This window comes from Drosophila rhopaloa, unplaced genomic scaffold, assembly GCF_018152115.1.
Source record: "Drosophila rhopaloa isolate 14029-0021.01 unplaced genomic scaffold, ASM1815211v1 contig_3, whole genome shotgun sequence".
Classification (NCBI taxonomy): Eukaryota; Metazoa; Arthropoda; class Insecta; order Diptera; family Drosophilidae; genus Drosophila; species Drosophila rhopaloa.
Window position 1 is genome coordinate 10004037 of NW_025335123.1, and position 25349 is coordinate 10029385.

At 46.0% G+C, this 25349-nt stretch overlaps 3 protein-coding genes across 3 annotated transcripts; 1 reads left to right on the plus strand and 2 right to left on the minus strand.

Moving 5' to 3' along the window:
* Positions 1-1327: 1327 nt before the first annotated feature.
* Positions 1328-18561, minus strand: LOC108049788 (gastrin/cholecystokinin type B receptor). Its single transcript, XM_017131103.1, is given in 6 exon segments — positions 1328-2406; positions 2472-2771; positions 6453-6768; positions 6833-7033; positions 17693-18467; positions 18547-18561. Coding segments are annotated over 6 exon segments (2025 nt in total). The 3' UTR covers positions 1328-1988.
* On the plus strand, positions 2887-4841 carry LOC108049820 (probable cytochrome P450 308a1). The gene is made up of 3 exons (XM_017131150.1): positions 2887-3694; positions 3749-4219; positions 4274-4841. The coding sequence occupies exons 1-3, from the start codon at positions 2982-2984 to the stop codon at positions 4563-4565; spliced, it is 1476 nt and encodes a 491-aa protein (XP_016986639.1). The 5' UTR covers positions 2887-2981; the 3' UTR covers positions 4566-4841.
* On the minus strand, positions 17116-17613 carry LOC108049821 (mitochondrial import inner membrane translocase subunit Tim13). The gene has a single exon (XM_017131151.1). The coding sequence runs from the start codon at positions 17538-17540 to the stop codon at positions 17223-17225; it is 318 nt and encodes a 105-aa protein (XP_016986640.1). The 5' UTR covers positions 17541-17613; the 3' UTR covers positions 17116-17222.
* Positions 18562-25349: the final 6788 nt, after the last annotated feature.

Genomic DNA, 25349 nt, shown 5'->3' on the forward strand with positions numbered 1-25349 from the left:
ACTTTAAAAAGAGGTGGAAATTGCTTCAATGCTTCCCACTCCGGAATCGTATATCATACATCAAAGCCCCCGCCACAAGCCAATTAATTTTCTGTCCTCAAAGCGGCAATTGATTTTACCCCGCCGACTCCATTTTGCACCCATTCTAACACCGCTCATCCTTATGGCTATTTGTGGAGCCTTTTTGAGGCCTTGATGCCTTGAGGGCTGCTCACTCTGGACACTTCTTTGTGCTGGACTCACCGCTCTGCGGCTGACAGCTCAACCACTGGCTGACCGGTGAACAGGATGCTTTGGCAGCGACTACTTAAACGGACCATCGCATGCAGCAGCGGAATTAATGCCCAACTCATTAGCTGGAAAAGGTCAACAGTGAGGGGGATTTGCATCTCCAAAATCCCATCCTAGCACCGAGTGGCGTGGTGAGGTCAAACTGGCAGGCAATCAATTAGCCTCCGACATTGACTACGAACTACGAACTACGGACCTTGTGTTTACGATGACCAAGTTTGGGGAACAGTGTAGACGAAAGGAATGCCCAAAAGTATACAACGCTCTGGTGCTGAACCCGAATTTAGATGTCGCTTTATTTGATTTGATTTGATTTCATCTTATTTACATAAAAAACATTGAGATTTATTCATATATAAATATCATAATAATTGCAATTGCCAAGTTCGTTGAAGTGTGTATGTGGGAGCTAAAATGAAACGTTTGCATGTTTATTATTATTTGTTTGCTACTCCACAATTCAAAATTTACATATGATGTATTTTCAGCTACATTCATCTACTTAAAATTGGATTTGGCCCCGATCCATATTGATTTCGATCGGGTTTCGGGTTTCTTATTTACGTAATTTGGACCTTGGAGTGACTGGCACTCCATAAGCTCCGTCTGACAACCTTTTTTGAATGAGAGGAATTCGACCGGAATCCCTGTCTACCCTGTAAAATCAGCCTGCTGTCAAATGCTTCTTGATTCGTTGAAACCTTCCACTGTGCCGTGATCAGCGGAATTTCTACTTTAGAGGTTGACTTCTATACGGGGAAATTCGGAAAACCAGATCTGATTTTGAGGGCTTTAAGGGTAGCACAATGGTCTAAAAATTTAAAAAATTTAAATATTACTCATACGACACGTGAAACAAGCAAAAATGGTTTACAAATTTCAGTAAATATTACTCATACGACACGTGGGACAAGTAAAAATGAATTTTCAGCAAATCACTACTAAAACTTCATGATTTTTAACATACAGAAAATAAAATTATGAAAATTGATAAGAAATCAAAGTTTGTAATAGAAATGTGTATATTTTTTGTAAAGGGTCAAGATATAAACCAAAAACGAGGCTACGGTTTTTTTAAAAATCCTTGAAACCATTTTGCATACTCTTAAGACCACAGTTTCCAATTAATCTATTCTGTTTTTGGGCGTCCATACATTAGGTAATAATCAAAGGGGGAGGTCAGCAAGTTGATTACTCCTATGGACTTTGTAGATTTTTGTATTATTTGGGGCGATATTGCCGTAATGAATGGACACCCCTAGGTATTCTTCCAACTAAGGTCCACCCCAATCTCTATAGCGTGTGGTGATCTCAATTTGCATCGGCCTTTAGGTGTAAACACAGAAACGCGAGGTCAAAGTCTAATAACTCACACTGAATAACTGGCATTAGCGCAACTCTAAGCATACACACATATATTAAAACACTTATTGGTAAGGGGTAAGAGTAAGGGCGTTTAAAAGGGAGCTCCCGACCCGGAACCTCCTCCTCCTCCTCCGCCACATCCACACACATTCAGAACGCGGCGGAATCGTTGACAACCACAGTTTCATTTGCAGTTACATTGCATCATCACAAATTGCTGCCGGTGGAAACGGGGCACCACCACGCACACGAACCGATCCGCAGAGCAACTTGAGTGACCGGAGTGACTAGAGTGACTCCGTCTCCGCCAGTTGCTGTCGCCGGCGGCTGGCTCAGAGGCGCGGGCTCTCCAGGATCGTGTGGCTGGACATGACCGAGTTGGCCAGCGCGATCGAGTTGCCGGCCACGGAGAGGTTGGTCTCGTTCTTGGAGCGGCGCCTCCAGAAGCAGCAGGGGGCGCAGAGGCGCTCGCACACCCGCATCCCCTTGAAGGTGTCCACGAAGGCGCGCCGGAAGCTGGCGTTCATGAAGCAGTAGGTGATCGGATTGCAGCAGCTGGAGGAGTAGGCCAGCAGCTGCAGGAAACTGATGGACGTGTAGCCGACGTACTCGTACACTGCCGGCCCCAACAGCATGGTCATCGTGTTGATCGCGTACAGTGGCGTCCAGCAGATGAAGAACTCCAGGACCAGGACGAACAGCATCTTGACCACCCGCTTCTTGCTCTCCAGGCTCTTGCTCTCGTTGGACCTGCGCGGCACAATTGGCAAATGGACATGGGTCTTCTGGTGGGGCCTCCTCTGGAGGGCACTTACCTTCGCAGGCCCGCCTCCGTGATGCGCAGGCTGGGCTGGGACAAGGACTTTCGCCGGGACTCGTTGTCGCTGATGTATCCCTGCTGCTGCTGCTGCTGCTGCTGCAACTGGTGGCGCATCCTCTGCACCCGACTGCAGCAGTCAGTGGCTCCCGTTCCGGGTGCACCTCCTCCAACTCCCACTCCGTTGATCTGATGCTGGCGCAGGGACTTCACTGAGGCACTGCGCATGCAGTAGAGATGCCGTCGTCCTTCACATGGACCACCTCCGCCGAGCAGCCTGCGTTTGCTGCCGCAGTGGCTGTAATCCGCTACAGAAAGGAAAACGAATACAACAAATTAGTTAGCTCGTATCTTGCGTGTTGGAAACGTTCGCTTTAAGTATAGTCGTCACGCGGCTAATGAGTCGATATCATGGAATCACGCAACTCTCAGCTGTCTCGTGGCAAAGGTGTTCCAAACAATCTCACCAACTCAATTGTGTATATCTGTTCCCGCTGTCCAAACGTCGATGTTGCTGATACTGTTCTTGTGCGTCCTCTTGGTGGTCATTTGTCTGCGTTCGGTATGGCATGGACGACACTGGCTACGCCTGGGATTGGAAGGACCCTGCGGCTGGCCACTGGTTGGAAATATGGTGAACTTTGCTCTGGCCAGGCAATCGTACGGGGAAGTCTACGAACGGATTTACAGGGAGAGCCACGGCCTAAAATACGTGGGATTCTATCGCCTGTTCAACGAACCCGCCATTCTGGTGCGGGATCAGGAGCTGCTGCGCCAGATCCTGGTGGGCAGCCACTTTGCCGACTGCGCGGACAATGTCGTCCATGTGGACCCCCACCGAGATGTCCTGGCCAGTCACAATCCCTTCATCGCCTGCGGTGAACGGTGGCGGATCTTTCGAGCCGACCTGGTGGCCCTCGTCACGCCCAGTCGTGTGCGCCAGACCTTGCCCCATGTGGCAGCCGCCTGTCGGTTGCTCCGGGAGCAAGTGCCCCGCGAACGCTTCGATGCCAAGGAGCTGGCCACCCGGTACACCCTGCAGGTGGTTGCCTCTGTGGTCTTCGGCCTGGATGCCCATTGCCTGGGCCGCCGGGAAGCAACCGGGATTCCGAGCCGCTGGCTGGAGTGGTTGGCCCCGCTTTTCCAACCGAATGCCTGGAGTTTGCTGGAGACGATTGCCCTGTTGCACTCACCTCGACTGGGCCGACTCATCGGCCATCGGTGGGTCAACTGAGCCCCTCAATCTGTATCTCTAACCCACATGCCCCCTTGCAGATACGTGCCCCTAAACCTGCAGCATTGGTTCAGGGAATTGGTGGCAGCCAGGAGCGGCGGGGACAACCTCCTCCAGTGGCTGGTGGATGGCAAGCGGACGTTGGGGCAGGACGAGCTAACTGGATACGCCACCACACTTCTGTTGGAGGGCTATGAAACCTCGGCGATGCTCCTGGCATTCACCCTTTACGAGTTGGCCCTCAACCGGGATAGACAGCAAAGGGTCCAAATGGAATTGGATGAGGTGGCCCAACGACATGGCAGTAATCTGCTGGCCCAAGCGCCCCTGGGCGAACTTCGCTATACCGAAGCAGCGCTCCTCGAGGCACTGCGTCTTCATCCGGCCATGCAGGCCTTGCAGAAGCGCTGCACCAAATCCTTCACCCTTCCGGCGCAGAAATCTGATGGCAGCGGCGAAGTCAGGGTGGATTTGGGCACCGTCCTGGTGGTACCTGTCCAGGCCATCCACCTGTGGGTGCCCTTCTGCAACTCATTTGGGAGCACTTCTAATTGTTCTCCTTTCAGAGATCCCGAATTGTATCCGGAATGCAACAAGTTTCGTCCAGAGCGCTTCTTAAACCAGTCACCGATGGGCTGCCGATTCCTGGGCTTTGGCGCCGGACCTCGGATGTGTCCGGGAATGCGGCTCGGGTTGCTCCAGACGAAGGCTGCGCTGGTCACACTCCTGCAGGACCACTGCGTCCTTCTGGCGGACCACAACCAGGATCGGGCAAGAGTGGAGGTGTCTCCGCTGACATTCCTAACGACTACCAAACAGGGCATTTGGCTGCGTTTGGAGAGGAGGTCACCCAACTGAGGAGCATCATTATGTTATGACTATTAGGAAAAATACTGAAGTTCAAACCGTATACTTTCTAGAAAAAAGAAAAACTAACCAATGAAGATGGTAACATTTTCCAACTGTGACTGTCTAAACTTGAAATAATTGCCATGACATAAAGTTTTAAAGTTCATCTAATAACTAAATATTTTTAGGCAATATTTTCATGCTGCTACATAATTTGATGTGAAAAGTAATCCAAACAGAACCATTGAGGATATTAATCTCACTGATGCGGTCTGCAAACCAGTCCTTTATCATTTTAATTGCTATCAGCGGTTTGGAAAGTAGTTGAGTTGAATATAATTTAAAATGCCATTAAAAGCGCAGTATGCGGATGATAGCATACACGAGTTCTTGGGTAACATTTAAAGCTTCTAATAATATGGCAATTCCCATGAAAGTGTCTAGTCAATGATAGGACATTTGCGAGCACGGCCTACACACAAACAGTGTATGCGCTTCGGGCTGGCAATTTATGACAGGGTAATGTCAAACGATGGCCGTGAACGAAGCGAAACGAAAAAGTTTGAAAATTTAATCAAATTTATTGTCACACAGCAGCATGCCCGGCTGAAAGTACGAGTAGTACTATATGTGTGAAAATAAGTGGCACGAAGCTCCAGCCTCCGCGGGAAATCCAGGGAGTGGGGTAACGTCCTTTAACGAGCGCTTAAACGCTTGCTTCGTGCATAATTTACGGCACTTATATTGACCTTTTTGGCAGCAGGCCGGGTGCCATGTCCCCTCCAGATAGTGGCAGTGGAGTGTCCTGAGGTCAGCCACCTAGAAGAGAGCACCAACACCCGGAAATGAATCACCCGATGACCTCCAACCCCCCCCTCCACCGAGAGAGCTTTGATTTCACGTTTTAAGTGGAAGTCTATGCTAATGCTCACTTTCCATTTACTTAAAGGACTCCGCCTTTAAAGGGCTTAACACGGAACCCTTTCATGCAAATGAGGCGCCCCGGGACTACATCATATTCGAGGAGGACCTCCTCCCATGTTTAATTGGACCAAGGACAAGAGTAACATTTCTGAAGATGAAAAAGTCTGCCGGCAGAGGCTCAGTGTGATTTCCACGGGGACTCTACGGATGACTTCGCTGTGCGAGTGGTTTGCGTTTATCATACATGTCACGTTATCAGCTTGCTGCCACTGAGTTCAAGGAGGCTCTCCACCGGGACTGTTCTATATTTACAGTCTTTCATGTCTTTGCCACTCGGCAGACATTCACTGCAGCTTTGGAATACATTGAGGGCGTACTTTAAGTCGGCATTAAGAGCGAATTAGAAGAATTGATTTGGGCCAGCTTTGCCTTGGGCTGACTGAAATTCTTTCGCCCTTAATCTGGGGATTATTCACAGCACCACAGCATCTGGAAGGCAGAGCCATCTAGCCACGGGGAGTGCTCTTAAAGCCGTCGATGCGAATGCAAATGAAATCACTTTCAACGCCCGCAGCTATCGTGGGGGCATTGTTTCCCGGTCCACCCTCTCTTTCGAGGACTTGGTTGGCACTTCTCGAGGCTCCAACCTGCAACTCCTCCAATCTCCTACCTCCAATCTCCTACCTCCAAACTCCAACCTCCATTCTCCATTTCCCCTGCTCCAACCGCAAAGCTCCAACCAGGAATCCTCCATCCACCCATCCATTCCACGTCCGGGATTTAAGCGGAATGCCTTTCGTGCGTGGCAAACTTGGCCGTGCAAATTGTGTGTGACGTAGTTCGTGGGCTTGAACTAATCTCGAATGACGCCTCCCCCGGGAGGCACCACCCTGCACCATCCTGTGCCCACACACAACCCTTTGACCCCTGTGGCTGGAACAGAAAAAAACTGTCAAATTTAAACAAGCAAACCCCTTACCGTAGTAGTACTGGGAATGGTGCTGCTGGTGCGGCACAATCGTGTCGAGAGACTGGTGGCAGTGGCCACCGTTGGGGGGCCGCTGGCTACCAGGTCCTCCGGAGGCGGAGGCCACCTCCGGGCCACTGCTGCCGAAGTTCATGGCCCGCTCGTTGCGCATGCTCACGTACAGAGTGCGGGTGATGAACAGGTAGGTGAAACTCAGGGCCAGCAGGGGCAGGACCAGCAGGGCCAGGAGCAGGAACAGGTTGTAGGCCCGCTCGTAGTTGAGGCTGTGCGCCGGCCACTGCTCGCGGCACTTGCGCAGTCCTTTAAAAGAGGATGGGGTGGGAGGTTAATCTGGAGGACTGTGCTCCTAGGACAAAGCACCCACCTGGACGGCTGGTCGGCATCAGCTGGCTGAAGGCGGCGATGGGCGTCATGCACACCAGACTCCCCAGCCAAATGATGGCGATGATCTTGTTGGCGTGGTTGATCGTCTGCCAGGTGCGCGATCTCAAAGGATGGCAGATGGCGTAGTAGCGCTCGCAGGAGATGGCCACCAGTGTCCAAGAAGAAACCGCCACTGAGGCAGCTGCAAAAAACGAAATCAGATAGTTGACCAAAATTAGAATTTAATTTAAATTAAGAAATTTAAGCCAGTCAGGGTGAGAGCTTAATAGTCACCGAATTACATCTTCAACACATCATAACTTAGCTAAAAACAGTTACATAATGAAATGTTATGTCTTTTGTAACTTAACCAACTCTTCAAAGGTTTTAAAACCTCCTTATTAAATCCTTTCATCACAGAAGCCAACGAAAAACTCACATAAAATTTAAAAAAATGTGAATTTAAAATGGTAATATATAACCAACAAAATATGGTATGGTATATATGGTAATAATAACCAACAAAAGGTAAGCTGTTTTAAAAAGTCGGGTAATGGAACCCGAAACACAGGATTGGGTCACCTTTTTACATAGCTTTATCTTAAATAATAATGATTACAAGTTGTTATCAATATTTAAAGAATTTAAATATATTATAATTACACCCAATTAAAAACCTTGAGAGATCAGAAACAATAAACATAAATATTCGTAAATTGAATAGAACTTGGTGTTGATCTGATGATGAAAGCGCTGAAGCATTTGTACAACATCCGCACTCTATATTTCAGCCACTTCTTTAACTCTTAACAGAAGTGAAAGAACAAATCTTTCTTGGGTCACCCTATAATTTGCCACTAAGTTGAGGTAATTCCGCGAATTAACTATGTGAAGAATCTAGCCTTGCAGCTCGACCGCAGATTGACATGGAAAAAACACATTAAATTGAAATGTCAGCAACTCATATCGAAAACACTAAAAATTGATTGGTTTCAAAGTCGAATAGCGACTACTTTGGAAAACAATGTTACTGAAGCCTGTTTGGAACTACGCTATCTAGCTTTTCTTTCTGTTACTTTAAAATTAATCATAAAATATAATTATTGTTAAACAGCAGATTAAACATAAATAAGTAATCCAAAAAAAAAAACAAAAAAAGGCGAAAAGCCTTAAAAACTTTTAATAATACTGGAATCTTGTTGATTTTGTAGCACGGAATCATAATTATCTTTGTGGGAAGAAATTACTGGAGTCAATTTGGGGTCGGAATCAAAAATATTGCCCATTTACGCCTGCCATTCGCTGTCCAACCTCCGTAAAGATTCGCCTTTTACGGCTCCGATATTAATGGCCTTTTCCCTAGCCGCCCTTCGTTCCCCCCATAAAGTTTTATTCGAGCACTCATTGGCAATTGTTCCGCTCGGTCCATGACTCTATTGCGTCCCAGGAACAATTAAAATGTTAATGTCCTTGTCGGCTCCAACTTGTTTTTTTTGGGGATGGCGCTATGATAGCGGCAATGGTCCGCATTTAATCAAAGTCCCCGACCTACGAACACTTTTTTCAGAAGTTTTCCCTGCAATGGGCCATCGTCGTTCTAATCGCCATCACAATCGCAATCCCAATCCCATTCCCAATCCCAATGCCAATCCCCAGTCTGAGCCTGGCCAGCAGCAACAACGCAATAAAGGCCAAAACACACAGACATAACTTGGTAAGTGGATTCTGGGACTTGAAGTGGGAGCACCTCGGAAACGGGTTGAGTGGGACTGTGAAGGATGCGGGTGTGGCCACATTGGCGAGATGATGAAGCGGGCAGAGCTCATTAACAAAATTAAATTTAGCTCTGTCGCGTGGCGCCCCCATACGAACCCTTTACCCTGGGAAAACGGACACTGGACCACGTAGCACGGCTCAATGATTTTGTGTCCACAGTCCGCAGTCCGCAGTCCGTAACAAAAATGTAAATTTTATGGAAATGCTGAAAATAGAAAAACGGACCGCAACGTGGGCCAACAATGAATCGAATGAGACGCAAAGTGTGGCACGCCCAAATTTTCTTGGTGGAAACAGCTAAGCGGAAAACCGTGTCGATGGCAGTCGTAAATAGAATCGCTGATTGAACGGAAACAAGCATCGGGAACTTTGACTTGGCTAATTTATTCTGGATATGGGTATGAGTTCTTCCGCCACACAGGCTTTCCATAATGCCAGGCTAAGTCCCACACACATCTGTGTGAGATATCTCCGATAATCACAGGTGAAAACCTGTCTTCGCCTTTCTTTTTATCGGGATTATTTTGTCGAGTCAGTCATAAAAGGAGCTAAGCTCCTGGGGACCCTGCTGAGTGGAACAATGAAATTATTAAATATGCATTTTTTATCTGGCAGACAGTGCTGTTTGCGACCTTTTTCAAAAACATGACAGATGGGGCAGAGACGTTTTAACGTTTTAAAAAATGAAAGCATTAACCACCAGGGTTTTTTACTTTTCCTGTTTTCTTTTATTGTAGTTTTGTCGTGATAAATATTTTCATATATTTTGTACAATGGTTTGGATTTATTTAATGTGCAGCTTAATGTCGGGAAAAAGGTTTTTTTGTTATATGTATATATATATTATTTGGGTGCTTAATCTAACTACTTATATTTGTTATCAATTCCGTTTGATAGGTTTAAAACTGTTTAAGCTGCAAAGGCGTCATTCAACCTGGCAAGTTCAATTCCAATTATGCAAGCGGACATATCGGATCGGAAAAAGGAGAAATGGGTGTCACTGCCGGTGAGCAACATTCAACCATCTCGAATGGAGCCGAAATTAGCCGGGCCAAGGCCTGTGTCCACATTCCCAAGCGGTGAAAGCCAACTCGGGTCAGCAAATCACAATGAGCCGTGTGCTCCCGTTTCCGTTTCCCTCGTGGCATGGCCACCTCCTCCTCCTCCCCCTCCTCTTCCCCTTCGATTCTGGTGCGTGTTTGTGTGGCAAAACATATATGATTTAGCCATGCAGAAATATTCAGGCATGGGTGAGTGTGAGTGGATTTATAACTTTATGTATTGGGCAAATTGTGGGAAGCCAAATGAAAGACTGGTTTCTCAAACGGAAAATCTTTCTAATATTTTGGTATCTTTGTTGCACATTCATTTCGTTCGGTCAGTTGAGAATCCACAATTTCTTATTTCCTTCTGCCCTGGTGCAATTAAAATGGCTCATCCATACCTCATATTTCTGCTGTTTATCCTTGCCTCTGACTTCTGGCTAAATCATATTGCGAAAACTCTTCACCCGCAATGTTGAAAGGTCAGTGTGAACTGCTCTGGCCTTATACGCTGCATAAATTGAACTTTCAACTTTTCGTTGTTGCTAATTGTGCTGTGTGTACTGGTCAGGTATCGCTCCATCCCCCCATCCCCCCGTCCCCCCATCCCCCCGTCCCCCCAATTACGCACTCTGAAAGCCAAGTGGCTACTCCGAGGGTTGTGGCCAAACATTTTCCTGCTGGCTATTTGCCTTTCGATCTTCCCCGCATTCTGGCTCAACTTTTCCATTTGGCCATCTTAAAAGTTGCAATAAATTAAACTTGCAACCGCAAAAGTGTTACTGGCCTCCGTCCAGGAGAACTGCAGTTCGGCGGGCTAACCTCTCGGGAAAGCCACCTGCCACGGGCCATTTGACTGACCTGGGTGGGTGGTGACCACCACCTCATCCACATCTGCATCTCTACGGCAAGTGCGGTCCTGGGAAAAGTGTCTAAAGCTTTTCCGGTGGTCCAGATCCGAGTTTGTTAGTTGCCCTGCAATTTACTCCCAAGTTGTGAGGTTGAGGATGAAATTTGAGTAACAATTTAAAATACTGCCACCTGCCAATGCACTTACATCAAGTGGCTTGGGATCAAATTTAACACTATAATCCCAGACCCTGCAATGCATTATAATTTAGGCTGTTAAATGAGTGTAATTTAAAGTAAATACTGCTAACAATGTGGGGATGCAACCGCAGAGCGTGATGTGGCATCAACTAAATGCGAGGGTGGCTCCAAGAGTTCGCCGAGTCCTGCATCCTTACGGCTTTAAAACCCGTACGGTGACCCTCTGAGCTGGATTTAAATGGTTTTCATTTGGTGCGTAAATATTTGCAGTTTGTTTGTTTTAACATTTCCCAGTTCCACGCACTCTATTTTCCACGGCTAACGTAAATATTTAATGCAATTTATATGCGAAAATTGCCATACAGGAACAGTTTCATAAATTATGATTATCGAATTGGAAATGACTTTAAGCGGCTGATGCAAATCAATGGCCGAATATGGCCCATTTTCAATTTCCCAGTCTTCACCATGTCCTTTTTTCAAATCCAATCCAATTCCGGATTGCCCTCTGGTCGTTGTTTTTGATTTAGCGCCCCATTCGCTACTCAATGACAATAAGTTCATCTTTGCCATTTCCATTGCCAGTTACCCAACACGACTCGCAGGCATAACTGAAAGTGGATTTTTATGGACTCGGCTGTGTGGAGCTTGTGCGTGCCAGAGTCGTCAATAAAAATAATTCCAAATTTGAGGCAACAATAAAAAACGGTTGGCAAAAGTTTGGCCTGTCATCGCAGTCCAGATTGAAAAGCACAATGCCCTGCCGATACACCAGTATGAAAGAGTCCCTACCCTCTACAATTATGTCCTACAAAAGATTCGTGGCCGTGGCAGACAAGGAGTATCAGATGGTCGGTTTACCGATTATTGTTATTTTTACGGACTTCTTCCTTTTTGATTGCGCCAGCGTTCGCCTTGCGAAATTGTGAATTATATATGTATAAAAAATTGGGTCCCATTGTTTTCCCGTATTGATACGGAAAGTTATTTGGACGGAGTAACTTTTCCGCCTGGGGGCCACTCTGGCCGTGTCTTTTTGCCAGTTATAAAAGTGCCATAAACTGAGTGGACTCAAGCCACGAGCATCCAAATCGAAATGAATTTGTAAGGGAGCATTGTAAAACACAACAAATTAAAATGTCCTACATGGCTATTGGCAAATCTTGTTAGTTGGGAAGTGGATTGCGGAAGGGGTTAGTGGTCGGAAAATCACGCATTTACTTGGGTAATAAGAAACTTGGCCATAAGGCTGTTGCATATTTTTCGCATGATTGGACACATTTATCTTGAATATCTGGCTACAGAAAACTAGTGAGCTACGGATAGTTGGGTTTCTGTTTCCTTTAACGTCATTAAAGATTCACACGGTGCCCTCCTTGAGAACTCCATTTCGCATGCATGAGTTGGAAGTTGGAAGAAAAATGGTGGAAATCTATTGTTGGTGACCTGATTATGTCGCTTGCTTTACGGTCACCCAAATTGTCGCTGCACTGCATCACGGAGGAGCTCCGGAGGGCCAAGAAGTTCAAGTAGCTGTCGCAGCTCGACGTTAAACTCTTGACCTGAGATTCTCACTTGGCCTGGCAGTGCCGTGAAAAAAGAGATAAAATTGAATAATGCATTTCGCGTCCAAAGTTCGCAGTAGCTCCTTCAAGAAGCACTATTTTTTTTTCTCACTTTTTCCTCTTTTACTCTTTTTACAAATGTATAAAGAAAGTTTTTAAGCTTATGCTTAAATTTGGGGTATCATTTAAATCATCTATTAATCTATATTACAAAAATGTGACAAAGAACTGCACATCGTGGCACATTTTAGTATAATAATAACTACTACTAAATGAAATAAAGTGAAGACACAGTTTTTTTCAATCTTCAGCAATTTGTGATTTATCCTGTATTTTTTACGCAGAATACGAACTATTAAAACACGCCATAATTGTAGCCATGGCAATGTTTTCACATTCTTTTGCCTCTCCACTTTTAAATGACTTGCGTAGTCATTGCTAAATAAATTGGGTTCAAGGAAAAGGTGGTGAAAGTGGGGAAAGCAATGGGGATGGGGGGTTTCTGGGCGGTGAACGACAGCAACTTGACCCGCAACAAAAGGTGGACAGCTGAGTTGTGTGTATGCGGCTGACATCAATGCATTCCATCAGTGGCGTAGGGGGGGGGGGGTCGTACAAATAATAGTGAGTGTGGTAATAAGTATGCTACTCAAATTGAATTCTAAAGCTCCACTCCCACAACCGAATCCTGAATTCGCCACTACATTCCCCTATGTGTTTCACACAAGCCAAGTTTATTTCGCATTGAGACCTGTGGCAAAGAAAAGGTGCCCCTGAAAATCTTTAAAGGCGAAAAGGAGATGAAAAATCACCTTTCACTTTGTGCCATGTTCCCATAAGATGCCGACTCGGCCGCCCACCTTTCCATCCCGCCCCGACTCATTAATTCAGCTGAAAAGTATATTTCATTTCCCTCCACGCAAACAATAACCACACGCAAAAAGTGGCATTAAATATCGTTTTAATTTGCTCAGTTTTAATGGGTTTTTTTTTTTGTGCATTTCACTTAATGGACGACAGCTTTGATTATGATCTTGACAAATATAAGCTTTCGCCTGAAAGCAATAACAATGGGTTTTTAAATGTTACAAAATATATATGATGATTTTATTCCACCCACAGATTGCACTGATTTCGAGCAGTGTACAGGTCGCGGAAAAGTAAGGATGGTGGTATTACAATGATCAATTATATGAAGAGCCGCAAAACTCATTCAAGTGGAGGAGGAAATTTTTATTAGAAACACATTTCCATTTTACGCTTCACTTTTGCCCCTTCACGGCGGTATGCAAATTGAAATCGGAAACACAGGTTGCAGATGAAAGCAATGTTTTAATGTTTTTTTTTTTTTTTTGTCGGGACCAGTGATGAAGTACACCACTGGGCCATCAATGCCAGCAGAGTGTTTTTTTTTCCTTAGTTGCAAATATTTAAATAATTGAAAATCAATAGCCATGTCAATGGATTGTAAGTGTGGGTGTCATAACTCGCCATTATTTCGTTTCGAAACAATTTGCTGTGGGCAATAAAGTCTCGATTTGCACTTTGCACAGAATGCGACTGCGGAAGCTTGTTTGAATGAGCAGATGGGCAAACAGTAGATGGTCGTTGGCAAACAGAGGACAATTGCGGACCCATGAATGCTGGATTCATTATGATTGAGTAGGATTAAGTTGAGTGCCCACATTCGTATTCATTGGATGCCCCGCAGTTTCCAGTTTGCGCCCAGTTAACTCTCATTAAAAGCGAAAAAACAACATGGAGAGCATACACATAAGTTCGTGCGATTGCGACCCCAGTCAAATAAGAGCGTTTCTTTGCCGTTTCTGTGCAAACTTTGGAGCCAAACATGAGCGCTGGAGGTCAGGAGGTCAGGGGGTCGTGGGCTTGCCACCCCCTCGTTACCGCCCACGAAAATGCGAATGCTGCGACTCAAGAGCGGCGAGGTTAGTTTTATTTCAATTCGCTTCTCCACTTATGCCATTTGCCCCCATAATGCCCACCGAGTTCCTCGAGTGTGTGTGCATAATTTTGCTCATTACTGATGCCCTTGAAAAAGTGGCAAAACTTGCTTTGCGGCCAAGTTGGCATCTGTGGCGGATTTAAGAACCTCCTCCTCCTCCTCCCATTTCCTTCTTCTCCCCGCCAGCCAAATTAATGATTACGTCGACGTGGCGCTGATTTGTGTTGCCAAGAAAACGAACAAATAAAAACAGAAGCTGGACGAATGGCAAAAACAAAGCAGGGCATTTGAGAAAAAATTCAATTAATCATTAATTTGCTCAGCTGTCAGCGAGTTGGCCAAGCCCAATGGGTGGTCCGTCCGCAGGTCAGGGTTCAAGGCCGCGGCCTTGGGGGCAACAAGTGCAGCCAGGTCGACAGGCCCACAGACGGAATACGGTCTTCTTCTTCTGTGCCTTCCATAACAAAGGGCGAAATGGAAAGGCTTGCGGCCATAAACAAGAGTCTATTCCGCCAATTTGACCTTTTGCTCTGTCCTTTCAAATGGACCTGGCCATCCAGAAACCAATTCTTTTTTGGGAGACAAAACTCTTTGAAAGGCTTTCAGTTTTACCCCAAAGCTGAACAATACCTTTGTTGAATTATTTATAATACGTGATGATGACTTAATTAATTACGCTTTGAATGCTTTGTAATCATTGTTGGGAACAACTTTTTGCAACAGATTATTAAATTGAAAATATAATTTCCGTCTTGAGATACTTTTTTCTGCACACGTTTTTAAATAGGTAGTTGTTCCCATATGGATTTGCAAAAGCTGTCCTTCTATAGGGATTTGCCATTACCTGCTGTACTTCCCCAAGCAGTTGCGGAAATCGAATGATAGTGGGTGGAGTTGAGCAAAGCCAGCAGTCCAAGGAAATGCCACTGGCCACAAATGCATAATTACGGCAATAAATCATAGGGTGTGGCTGTGATCACGCCCATGCGAAAGCCAGGACGCCAGGACGTTGCAGGACTTTGCACTGCACCTTGACGTCCTGAATCCCATAAATTGGTGTCACAGCTCGGCCAGCTCAACCATCGGCCATCGCCCATCGCCCAGTGATGACATTTCCAGATTTACGAGCCAGTCGACGCCCCATGCAACAGATGGTGGTGGCGAAAAGCTGCGTGGGAGTTAGTGGGTTGGTGGGGGGAGAGGTCCTTGGCAAAGGACCAACCCAACCCCACCCTCTCCCCTCACCAAGACAACGCTGAGTGCTTGCTCAACAAATTGGCATGTGTGCGTGTATTTTCGAGTTGAGCGCTCAACTTGTTTGCCTCCCATTGTTATTATGTTGTTAATAAGTTACTGCGGGGGCGGCTAAGATGGATGCCAAGAGGCTTCGCAGCGGCGGTTCCGGCAGCCCCAAAAACAAACTTGCAGCAAGACAAACAACATTACCAGCACGTCTAAAACGGCGCAGGAAACAGGAAACAAGCTATGAAAGTGCAGGGGGTGGGGGAGAGGGGGGGTTGAGGTGGGGGGACGAACACTAAAGGAGAAACGCAACGTGACGCTGCTTAGTGGTATGATTTTCGCAATTTTGCCTCGGTGAAAGCAATTCCAGACTGCTTAGACGGCGACTTGGGTGCTCTGGCTTAGGATCGATTATGGTGCTGGCGTTGTGTGCATATGCAAATTGGCCAGAATACCGAGTACTATACATGCGCAGCAGCAGTGCAGCAGCTCCCGGCTGCCGAGTAATTTGCATTGGAAATGGGGATCAGCGTGGATTAAATGGGGGAACTTTCGCACTGCATTCGCCGTGACTCGGCATCTGCCAATTGGATGCTTCCCAGAACAACGAACAGCTCCCAGAACAACGAACAGCTTCCAGAACATCGGCTAATTAGAATATACTTTGTCATGCACTTTGATTAAATAAGCAAATTAATGCCACGCAAGGCCATTCTCCGCCACCAGCTCCGCAATTAACTGCCCAATTCGGGCACTTGGGACAGACAGGTGTCAGAAGCATCTCCCTTGGAGGCCCAAGGCCAACTATATCACAGACGGGTGAGCCCTGTCCATCCAGATAGACAGCCCTATCTGTGCCTGGGACTCAAATTAATGTCTGGCAAGCATGCTCTCCTTTCTGACCGGACTGTTCAAGGATCAAACTCGAACTTGGGGTTGAGTCATTCTGTTAAAATGATTTTAAACAGCTCTCGCACATACGCTCAGTGTGTTCTGTGTGCGTGGGCCTATTTAATCGTTTGAACCCTCGAGGAACCCAGAACCCAGAACCCAGAACCCGTGTTCCCCGACTGTCGTTACGCAGATGCGGGCCACCATAAAATGCGGCCATTGACAGGCGGATGGGGAGATGAGATATAGTGTGCTCTTGCCAACGAAATATGATTTAAGCCATAAATAAGCGCGGAAATTGTGCGTAAAATCGATGGAAGACAGTTTCCTTAAGTGGAAAGCCGATGTGCATAAGCGCGTAATCAAAATGCTTAGTATGGTCATCTGAAAGTTATGGGACAAACATGTGTCCTGGGGACGCCGGAAAGTTTATGCATTAAATTTAGTTTAGGCAAGGGTTCTTAAACTCCGAAAAAGGGAGTCTTATAAGGCAAAGGGAAGTACAAAAAGTACAAAAAGGACATCTTTATTTTCTGTCAATCTGAATTCACCGATGACACTACTAGGATTTGTTAAAGACCAACACGAAGACATCATAAGTAGCCCCACCAGAAGTAAAGCCACTTCCTCCTGCCGCTGCACTTCCATTTCCAGTTCATTTCCGAAGGCCAAAGGGCTGAAATCCTCTGGCAGCTTTGGGGAGCCATAAGATAAGTGACCTTATCCAACTCCCAGGTGGGCTTTATAGCCGGAGGGGGGGAGATTGGGGGGACGGACTGCTCCGTTTTGTGGTTGGAAGGACCAAAATGGCCATCTGCAACATTCATCGGTCGGTTTGTCCCTTGGACCTAATCATCATCTTCACTTCCCTCTCTCGTCGGTGGGAGCACTAGATGCCGAAGCGGATGCGGATGCGGTTGCGGATGCGGAGGAGGCCATGCGTAACTGCTGCTGGCGGCGCCGGCGCCGGAAGTACTGGCGCGACACCACCTGAACCGAGTCCAGGAACCGATCCATGCAGTTGGACAGGCAGTCGCGCTCCGAGGAGCGCAGCTCCAGGCCCGGCAGCACGATGCACGCGTTGAAGCACCGATGCGTCATCTTCTGAATCAGCTCCTGGATGTTGGCCAGCACGATCTGCTGGCGGATTTGCTCGAGGTCGTGGTGATTGGGGGCCATTGGTCTGCTGGCGAGCGATTCGGGGACTCGGCCTCGGGGCTGGACTAACGGATTGTCGGATTCACAGTTGTGAGCTAGGATCACCTTTTAATTTGGACACGGGCCTGACAAGAATGAACTGGCCTGCCCCCCAACCCATCGACCACACTTACCCTGTGCAAACTGGATCAGCTTGCAGAGCAGCTCGCCGAAGATGAAGTGGCGCAGCAGGGTGCCCACCAGGGTCACCGGCATGCAGAACACGCCGAGCAGGATGTCCGAGATGGCCAGGTTGAGCAGGAAAACGTTGGTTATGGTGCGCATGCGACGGTTCTGGACCAGGGTGAGCACCACCAGCAGATTTCCGACGACGGCGCACAGGAGGATGGCCGAGTAGCAGGGCACCACCCAGATGGGCACGTCGGCGCTCACGCGTGCCACACTCCTGTTCCCCGCCGTTGACTTGACGGCGCCGTTGGGCGCCACAGTGCTGGTCCCTCCCAGATCCAGACCACCACCCATTCCCAGACCCAAGTCCAGTTCCAGGCCGGTGTAGTTGAAGAGATCGACGGAGGGGCTGCTTAGGGTCACCCCGGCGTCACTCGGGATCGGGATCGGGAGCGGGATGGGGATCTCGTGGCTGGCATTCAGGCGGATCACTGCCTCCTTGGCCAGCGGCAGCGCCTGGCGCAGGAAGCGGTAGAGGGCGTCAATCGTGAGGCCGAAGGGGCTCCAATCGGATCCCTCGAATCACACCCGCACTCGCGGCACTTCGTCGACGTCACGCAAAAAAAAAACTTTGGGGCAGGCTGTGTGTGTGTGGGTGTCGCAACGGTATGGAGTTCGCGTTCCGCGTCGTGTGTCGCGCCTCGCAATCTTCGCGAAGCACTGACGGCAATCGTCGGCGACTTTTGTGGCCACCAGCCGGCGCCAAGCGACCGCAACATGCTGCCGAAGGAGGCGGTCCACAATTCACCACAGCCTCGGTGGCAACATGTTGCCAACGGACTTGTTGATATTCCACTACTTTAATTGGAATCATGTTTGGTTATTTTTTTAGGAAAGTCCCGATCGAAGCTTAGCTAAGCTAATATAATTCATCATTCTCATGAAACGAACTTAACTCTGGTGAAACAAAAGATATCCTGAATTGTCTCACAAAAGGGGAGTTTAATTATGGCAAATTACCATTTTTCAAAGCACCGTGACCATTTTTATCATTACCAAGAAGTAATTGATTGGCCATGGAAGAGCGGAGGAAAACAGGGACAAAGCCTGAAGATTGATGTGCTGTGACAAGGCAGGATTTTTATTACTGTCTTAACGCAAATAATTAAACAAAAATTGTTCAATTATTTCTTTATCAAAAGTTTATGTGCTCTCTCCAACATTTATACCCATTTAAATTAAGTCCACCGATGTTAAATTACAACAAAAGTAGTGAGATTATGCAGGATCGTTCTGATGTTGGGATATGAAATACAAATGATTAAGCAAAGATAATTGAGATCAAGAAGACTTTATAAATTTCTCATTCACTACGTCACCGATCAGCAGATTAATCTCTTCCGCAAAGGTTTAAATTGTACGGTTTTTACTACCAACCAAAGATGCCCAACAATTTTTTCACCCAAGTGAACTTCGCAAATGTACAAATTTAGCATACATTCCGGGGCAAACGAGATGATTGAGCCCCACAATGTTTAGCATCAGTGGGAGTATCAGTCGCTGTCTGAATTATTTGCATGTCTCCCCGGGGAAATGCGGAATCAGAAACGACAAGGAAAGGCCACATTTGTCAACTTAATTAGCGCACCTCCGGCAAATCGGCAATTCGGCACCGCCTGCCACCTGCTTACACCTTTGGCTCATTACTTTAAGGCACTGCCGCCGTTTGTTTGCTCTGCGACCCGAGTTTATAAATCACTGCGCCACTGGAGGAGCCATAAAGTGGGATCCGGACCCGAGTGGTTTTTGGCGGCCAAGGAACTTTGGTGGAGTCCACCCTTTGCGGTGTCAACAGGTTGCAAGTTGCAAACTTTATTTCGGCACTCGCTACTCATCTCAAGCGGGTAATCGACTTTGGGGGACTAAATTAAGTGCAGACGCATTCTTTGGGCAAGTGAGCACTCCGAAAGTTTCCACGAAGTCACTTCAACTGGGAATCCTTCGGCGGACCGCATTCCCAAGGACCTCCTCCTTAAGTGATCGTTGCCCAAATTGGGTCGAACGGTTGCCTAAATTGATTAATTCCATTTGACTCTTGAGGGAGCCGCGTGAAAGACAAAGTTTGCCGGGCAAATAAATAATGCTGCAACATTAATTAGGGGACCGAAAATGGGGAATGCTGTTTGCGGACTCTGCAAGACTTTAGCACTCCATTTATTTATTTACTTTGAGCTTTAATTAATTTTAATTATTGTATTTGCATTTGTGTTGGTTCAGTTGTTTTTAAACTTTTGTGGCCCAGCCGTTAATGCAATTCAGGCATCCGAAAATTACATTTACCATCGCTAATGGCCAGATTGGGATTCAGAAACAGATACGGTTACGGATACGGATACGGATTTCGGTAAAGCCACTGATTCGACAAGAAACAGGAGCAACAGTTGTACACCGTGAATTCATAATGAGCACGACAGCGAATGCGTCTGAATAATGAATTAATCGCCCATTTCAGTTGCTTGTTTCCGCGAGCCAAAGCCATTAATTACCAAGGACTTTCGCCAGGGGCTCCACTTGGCCACCCAGTCATCCACCCACTCCGACACTCCGGGATATTGGCCTGTCTTAAGTTTCGTTGTAGTATTTTGAGGACAAGCCTGAAATAAGCGCGGCACGCGGAGTTTGCCCTTTGTAAATTGATTTTTCGCCGGAATAAAAGTTTATGCCGTGCGTCAGGGCAAAGCTGAATGTTCCGTCCAATTGACAGCATCCACAAGCCCATAAAGTTGGCAGGTCAGTGAGGAAAATAGCAAGGGAAAAGTGCTCTAAACTAGTTCAAGTTACGTGAAAACTGACTTTCGGAAATAAATACAGAGAAAATTATATTTTTCAAACAAATGGATGATAATAAAACTTATTGTGTATAGTTTCTTTAAGTTGAAATCTTGAACCAAAAAGATTTGAAGTTCGCTTTGAAGCCCTTACAGAGTTTCTGCTACCTAAAAATTGACTTTTAAAAGTAAATCCAATGAAAATTATATTTCCTAAAACTAATCATTACCATAAATACGTATTCCTAAAAGGGTTTCACTATTTAACACCCCTTTTACTCAATCAATTTAAAGTGTAAGCATTTAACAATTGAATAGAAAAGGTGTTGAATAATTCGCGGCTTTGATTAAAACGCCCTCCATAAAGTTCGCAGGTCAATGGGGTCAATAAAGGGAATGGCAACTGAGAATTGCTCGAAATGAGTTCCAAAGGCACGCGGCCATAATTAGACTCCAGTCGGCATTAAAGATGACCCAGCAGGCCCGCAGCCCCGAGGAATATCCCACGGATAAGGGACAGGATCACTGGGCCAGTGGTCGGTGGTCGGGAGGTCCTTGGGCAGGGAATGAGCATCGCATCCCGGGATTGAAGTGCGGCCGTTGAGCTCTGTTTTGTCCCAGCTGGGGGGCGTGACAGCTGCGCCCCTTCTGCTTATGCTCAGCATCACAATCAGCATTACGAGCCGGACACACAACACACAGGTCCTGGCAGGCGGCTTAGGGACACGCACTCGGACAGGAGGTCAGGGGACCAGGGGGATAGGTGGACAGGGGGACAGGGGGGAGCGGGATAATTATGGCGAATGCTTCGGAATTTCCACAGAGCTCACACAAATGGATATTAAATTTGTGCTGGCTGGGCTAATGGAGTGCGCATCTGGGCGAAAGGTCCTCGAAAAGGTTTAGAGGTGTTTAAAGCACTACTCCACAGCCACGTTAATGATATGGCGTTTTCATTTCGCTCTCTGAATAAATATCATTAAGCAGTTAATTTTATATATTTACGCAGGGAAGCAATTAGCCATCTCGAAGGAATTACGGGATTCATGTGAAGCCTTCGACAGACAAAAAACAGCGGCTTTAACCAACTGGCGGCGGTCCTTTTTCACTCCTCCGTTTCCCCGCCCCTTTTTTTTTTGCCGACTTTTGGTTTATTGACTTGGGCCAAAACCCTTTTCGGCTTTCGCTTAAAATTCCTTCTTAACGCCGAAAACTTTTATTTAACTTGGCCCATTGTTGCCGTTGTTCTTGCTGCCATATTTCTGCGTGCCCTTTGTTGCTCTAAGCTCGAATTACGCTGAAATGAGCAATCTCAGAGCTTATTCGCAGCTTCCAGGGCGATAGCACCAAATACATAAATCGAGTCGAGCTCCGCAGAAAAAAACAAAGGCGAGCGACCCAGCTGAAAGGCAATCTGCCATTCGCTCGAGGAAAGGAAACCACTTACTTAGCCAGTTAATTAGCTGAGATGCCCGGGCGATTGATTGAAACACAGTGGCCCGGGGGAACGTCTACGAATGTTTCTTTACAGCATTCCTATGCAAATAACAGCAGGACATCGTGGAGTTCAAGAGCGAGCAGAACCCCCAAAAACAATGATTGGGGGTCCGCTTAATAATTCAAAGCATCTGGTAAACGACTGCCAGCCATATCGAATCGAGTGGAATGGAACGCCAATAGATATTAATTGAGCAATCAGGATGCCCCAGGTTGCCCAGACGCTTAGCCGTACTGTCAATCAGGACTCGTGCTTCCCAGGAAATATAAATTGGCCCCGCTCAGCAAGTGGTCCTGTCCAGTGCCCAATACCCAGTGCCCAATGCCGAAACAAGAACCCTCTTCGCCGCACTTTTCTATAAATAAGGACAGCCTGTTGGCAAAATGTATTAATACCTGCGACATGGCTGCCATTTGTAAACTGTTTTCCTTTTCTCAGGATTTATTTTTGGCCGGCAAAGGTAAATGTTGGTCCAATCCCCGTCCCCGTTCCCAGTCCTTTATTACTTTTGTTTCAGGCTCTGTTTTTCCCATCGCTATATGGTGTTTACTGTTTTGCCAGCTTTTTGCGGTGGAATGATTAATATTTGTGCACGCCCTCCGAAATCAGGCGGGAGCCATTCTATTTCAGATTCCAATTCCAGCGTTCAGCCTTCAACATCCAGGCATCGAATTTGGTACTTGTGCAGCCAGTTGGTCCTTTTTTTTTTTTGGACAGATCTGTCCTTTTTTAAATGGATTTAGCCAAAACAAATTGCTGAGCGTCGCATGTCCGCAAGGGCTGTAAGAAATTTCTTTGTTTTTCATTGCTGTAAGACCTCAGTTGATTTTTTGGTATTTAATAACTTAAAGGTTGCGTTGAGAAAGGTCATTAATATATATTTGATTATAAATATATTGCGAACTTTTAACTTAATTGCCATTTGAGCACCTTTCACCTTTGTACATTAAACCAAATTGAATGTGAAATTGAATGACAGCTCATATGAAAAATCATAAATAAATAAAATTAAATTCGAATTCCGAAAAGTAACTAACATTCAAACAAAATCTTATGATTGCTTTGACCAAAATTATCAGCACAGTCAGCTGTCAAATTGGTAACTTTGTAAAAATTGGTTCAAAAAGGACATGTCGAATAAAAAATATTTATTTTAATTAATTTACAAAAATTAAACATTCTATATTTCGATTTTAATGCTTTAAACCAATTAAGCGAGGTCGATTTTCCGATACATTTTTCAATCGTTCCTATGGCAACTTTATGATATAGTTGCCCGATTTTAATAAAAGTATAACCGTAATGCTGATCAAGAATATATATGTATACTTTATATGGTGGGAAATGTACGCATTGCGTTGCAAACTTTGGTTTGAAATTATAATAACTCATCAATGGTAAAAAAAATATGTAATTCTAAAATGTTATCACAACTGAATTTCTAATTATTTTTGATTCTTAAAAGAAGTTAGACTGTCTTAGACCAAAACGTTGGGAGGAATAACTTTATTTTTAAACTTTATAAAGACTGAATTAACAAAAATGATGATAAATTAGCGATTATACAAATAATCAAGAATGGCTATTTTCAAGGCTAATAATTTTTGCTTTATCTAAGAAATGTTTTTCCTATTTCCGCTTTTTCTTGGCCAACAAATCGGCACTGGTTCTACGTCCGGCTGCCCAATTTGCAGGCAGGACACGTTCGTTGGCCCCCTCCCCGGGCGTCGAAAGGGGGAGGGGGGCATCGGCCCACTCACACATGGAGCCCACTTTGTTTGCAGTGAGCCCTTTAAATTGACGTTACGCATCCGCCCTGTTAGCCAACACGCACTGAAATCTTTATGAATGGGCCGCACAGTGGAATCGAATGAGCTGAACGGAGATGTGGACCAACCTACGGCCACGGATTGCCGACATCCCGCCCACTGTACCACAGTTCATGTGTGATGGCAGTCATTTGCATTTCGCTTACATATTTTGGTAAAAAATTACATTTTGTGCGACATGTGGCTGAAATAAATCAAAGCAGCCCCCCCACACCGATCCCAAATTATGCGATGCTCTGATTTGTGGCCATTAGCTTGAAGCCTGCCAAGCAAATGTCATAAATTTGGGGCTCAAAATTAATGAAAAAGCAAGCAATTTATGTGAGCAGAGGTCGTGAGGGGCAGCCGAAGAGCCTGAGTTTTGGAGGAGCACCGATAGTAGGGTGGGGGTTGGGGATGATACAAAGACAAAGGCCCACTCAGGTGTCACCGGAGAAATGACAACTCATCAAAAGCCCGTTGACGCCACACCCAGGACAAACAAACAACAGCCATTTACGCGTGTCATCGAAGGGTGCTTTGATTCTAATTTTGATTGATGACAGCGGTGAATAGCCGGCCAGTAAACAATCAGTACCAGTTGGAGCAGCGGGGATGCCTGGAAACCCGGCATCTGTGGCTTAACGCCGGAGGCTTCGGGACGGTAACTAAATTATGGATTGGTGACCCCGATGCTTTTACCAGCTCTACTAAATGATGTCCTTACCTCTGATCTCAATTGAGAAGTTAAATACTTGCTCAATCTGCCTTTTATCGAGCATTTTCTGAAAAATAAAATAGCCAGCCTTTGATTACAGATGAGCTGAGGCATAATTCCATAATTGGGTTGTAAACCAGTGGGGTTTTATTAACCGCTGAAGACTAATGAACGAACTGAGCAATGAATAACACCAAAACCTTCCTTTTCATCCCTATTTTAAAATTAAAGATATTGTTGGATTTATTGTAATTTATATTATTTAAATTTTATTTGTATTAATTAGACCATGCTATCTAGGAGACTCACAGATAATGTCACCACATCAAACACATACACATATCCAAGCAGAATAATATTTTTTATTTGCTTTTTTGCCTTTGGATGCCCGGATTCTTTTCGTATGTCCCCAATCCTCCTTTCCTTATAATCCTGAGCCAAAGGAGAGCCCCCGCTGGAGAACCCAGCTCGCTAATGCGATTAGTCAGAGTGCTGGCAGCACATTTGCCAAGAGATTTTTAAATCGCTTAACAGTCAACATCCAGGCAGAGCTCCATCTCCTGCCCAAACTCCCATCATCCTTCCGGGCGCCTTTAAAGTGCATTTCAATTTCCTTCTGTGTTGACACGTTGCTGCCATGTGGCACAAACAGAGGACTTGCTGCATCATTCCCAAGTCTCTTCCGGCTTGTGTTTGAGATTCGATACATAACTTTTTCATCTCGTCAAAAAATAAAGCCGTTCGACACCAAAGGAGTGCGCAAGGCGTACGAAATCGAGGCCGGAGAACACACAGAGTTCAGTGCTGGAA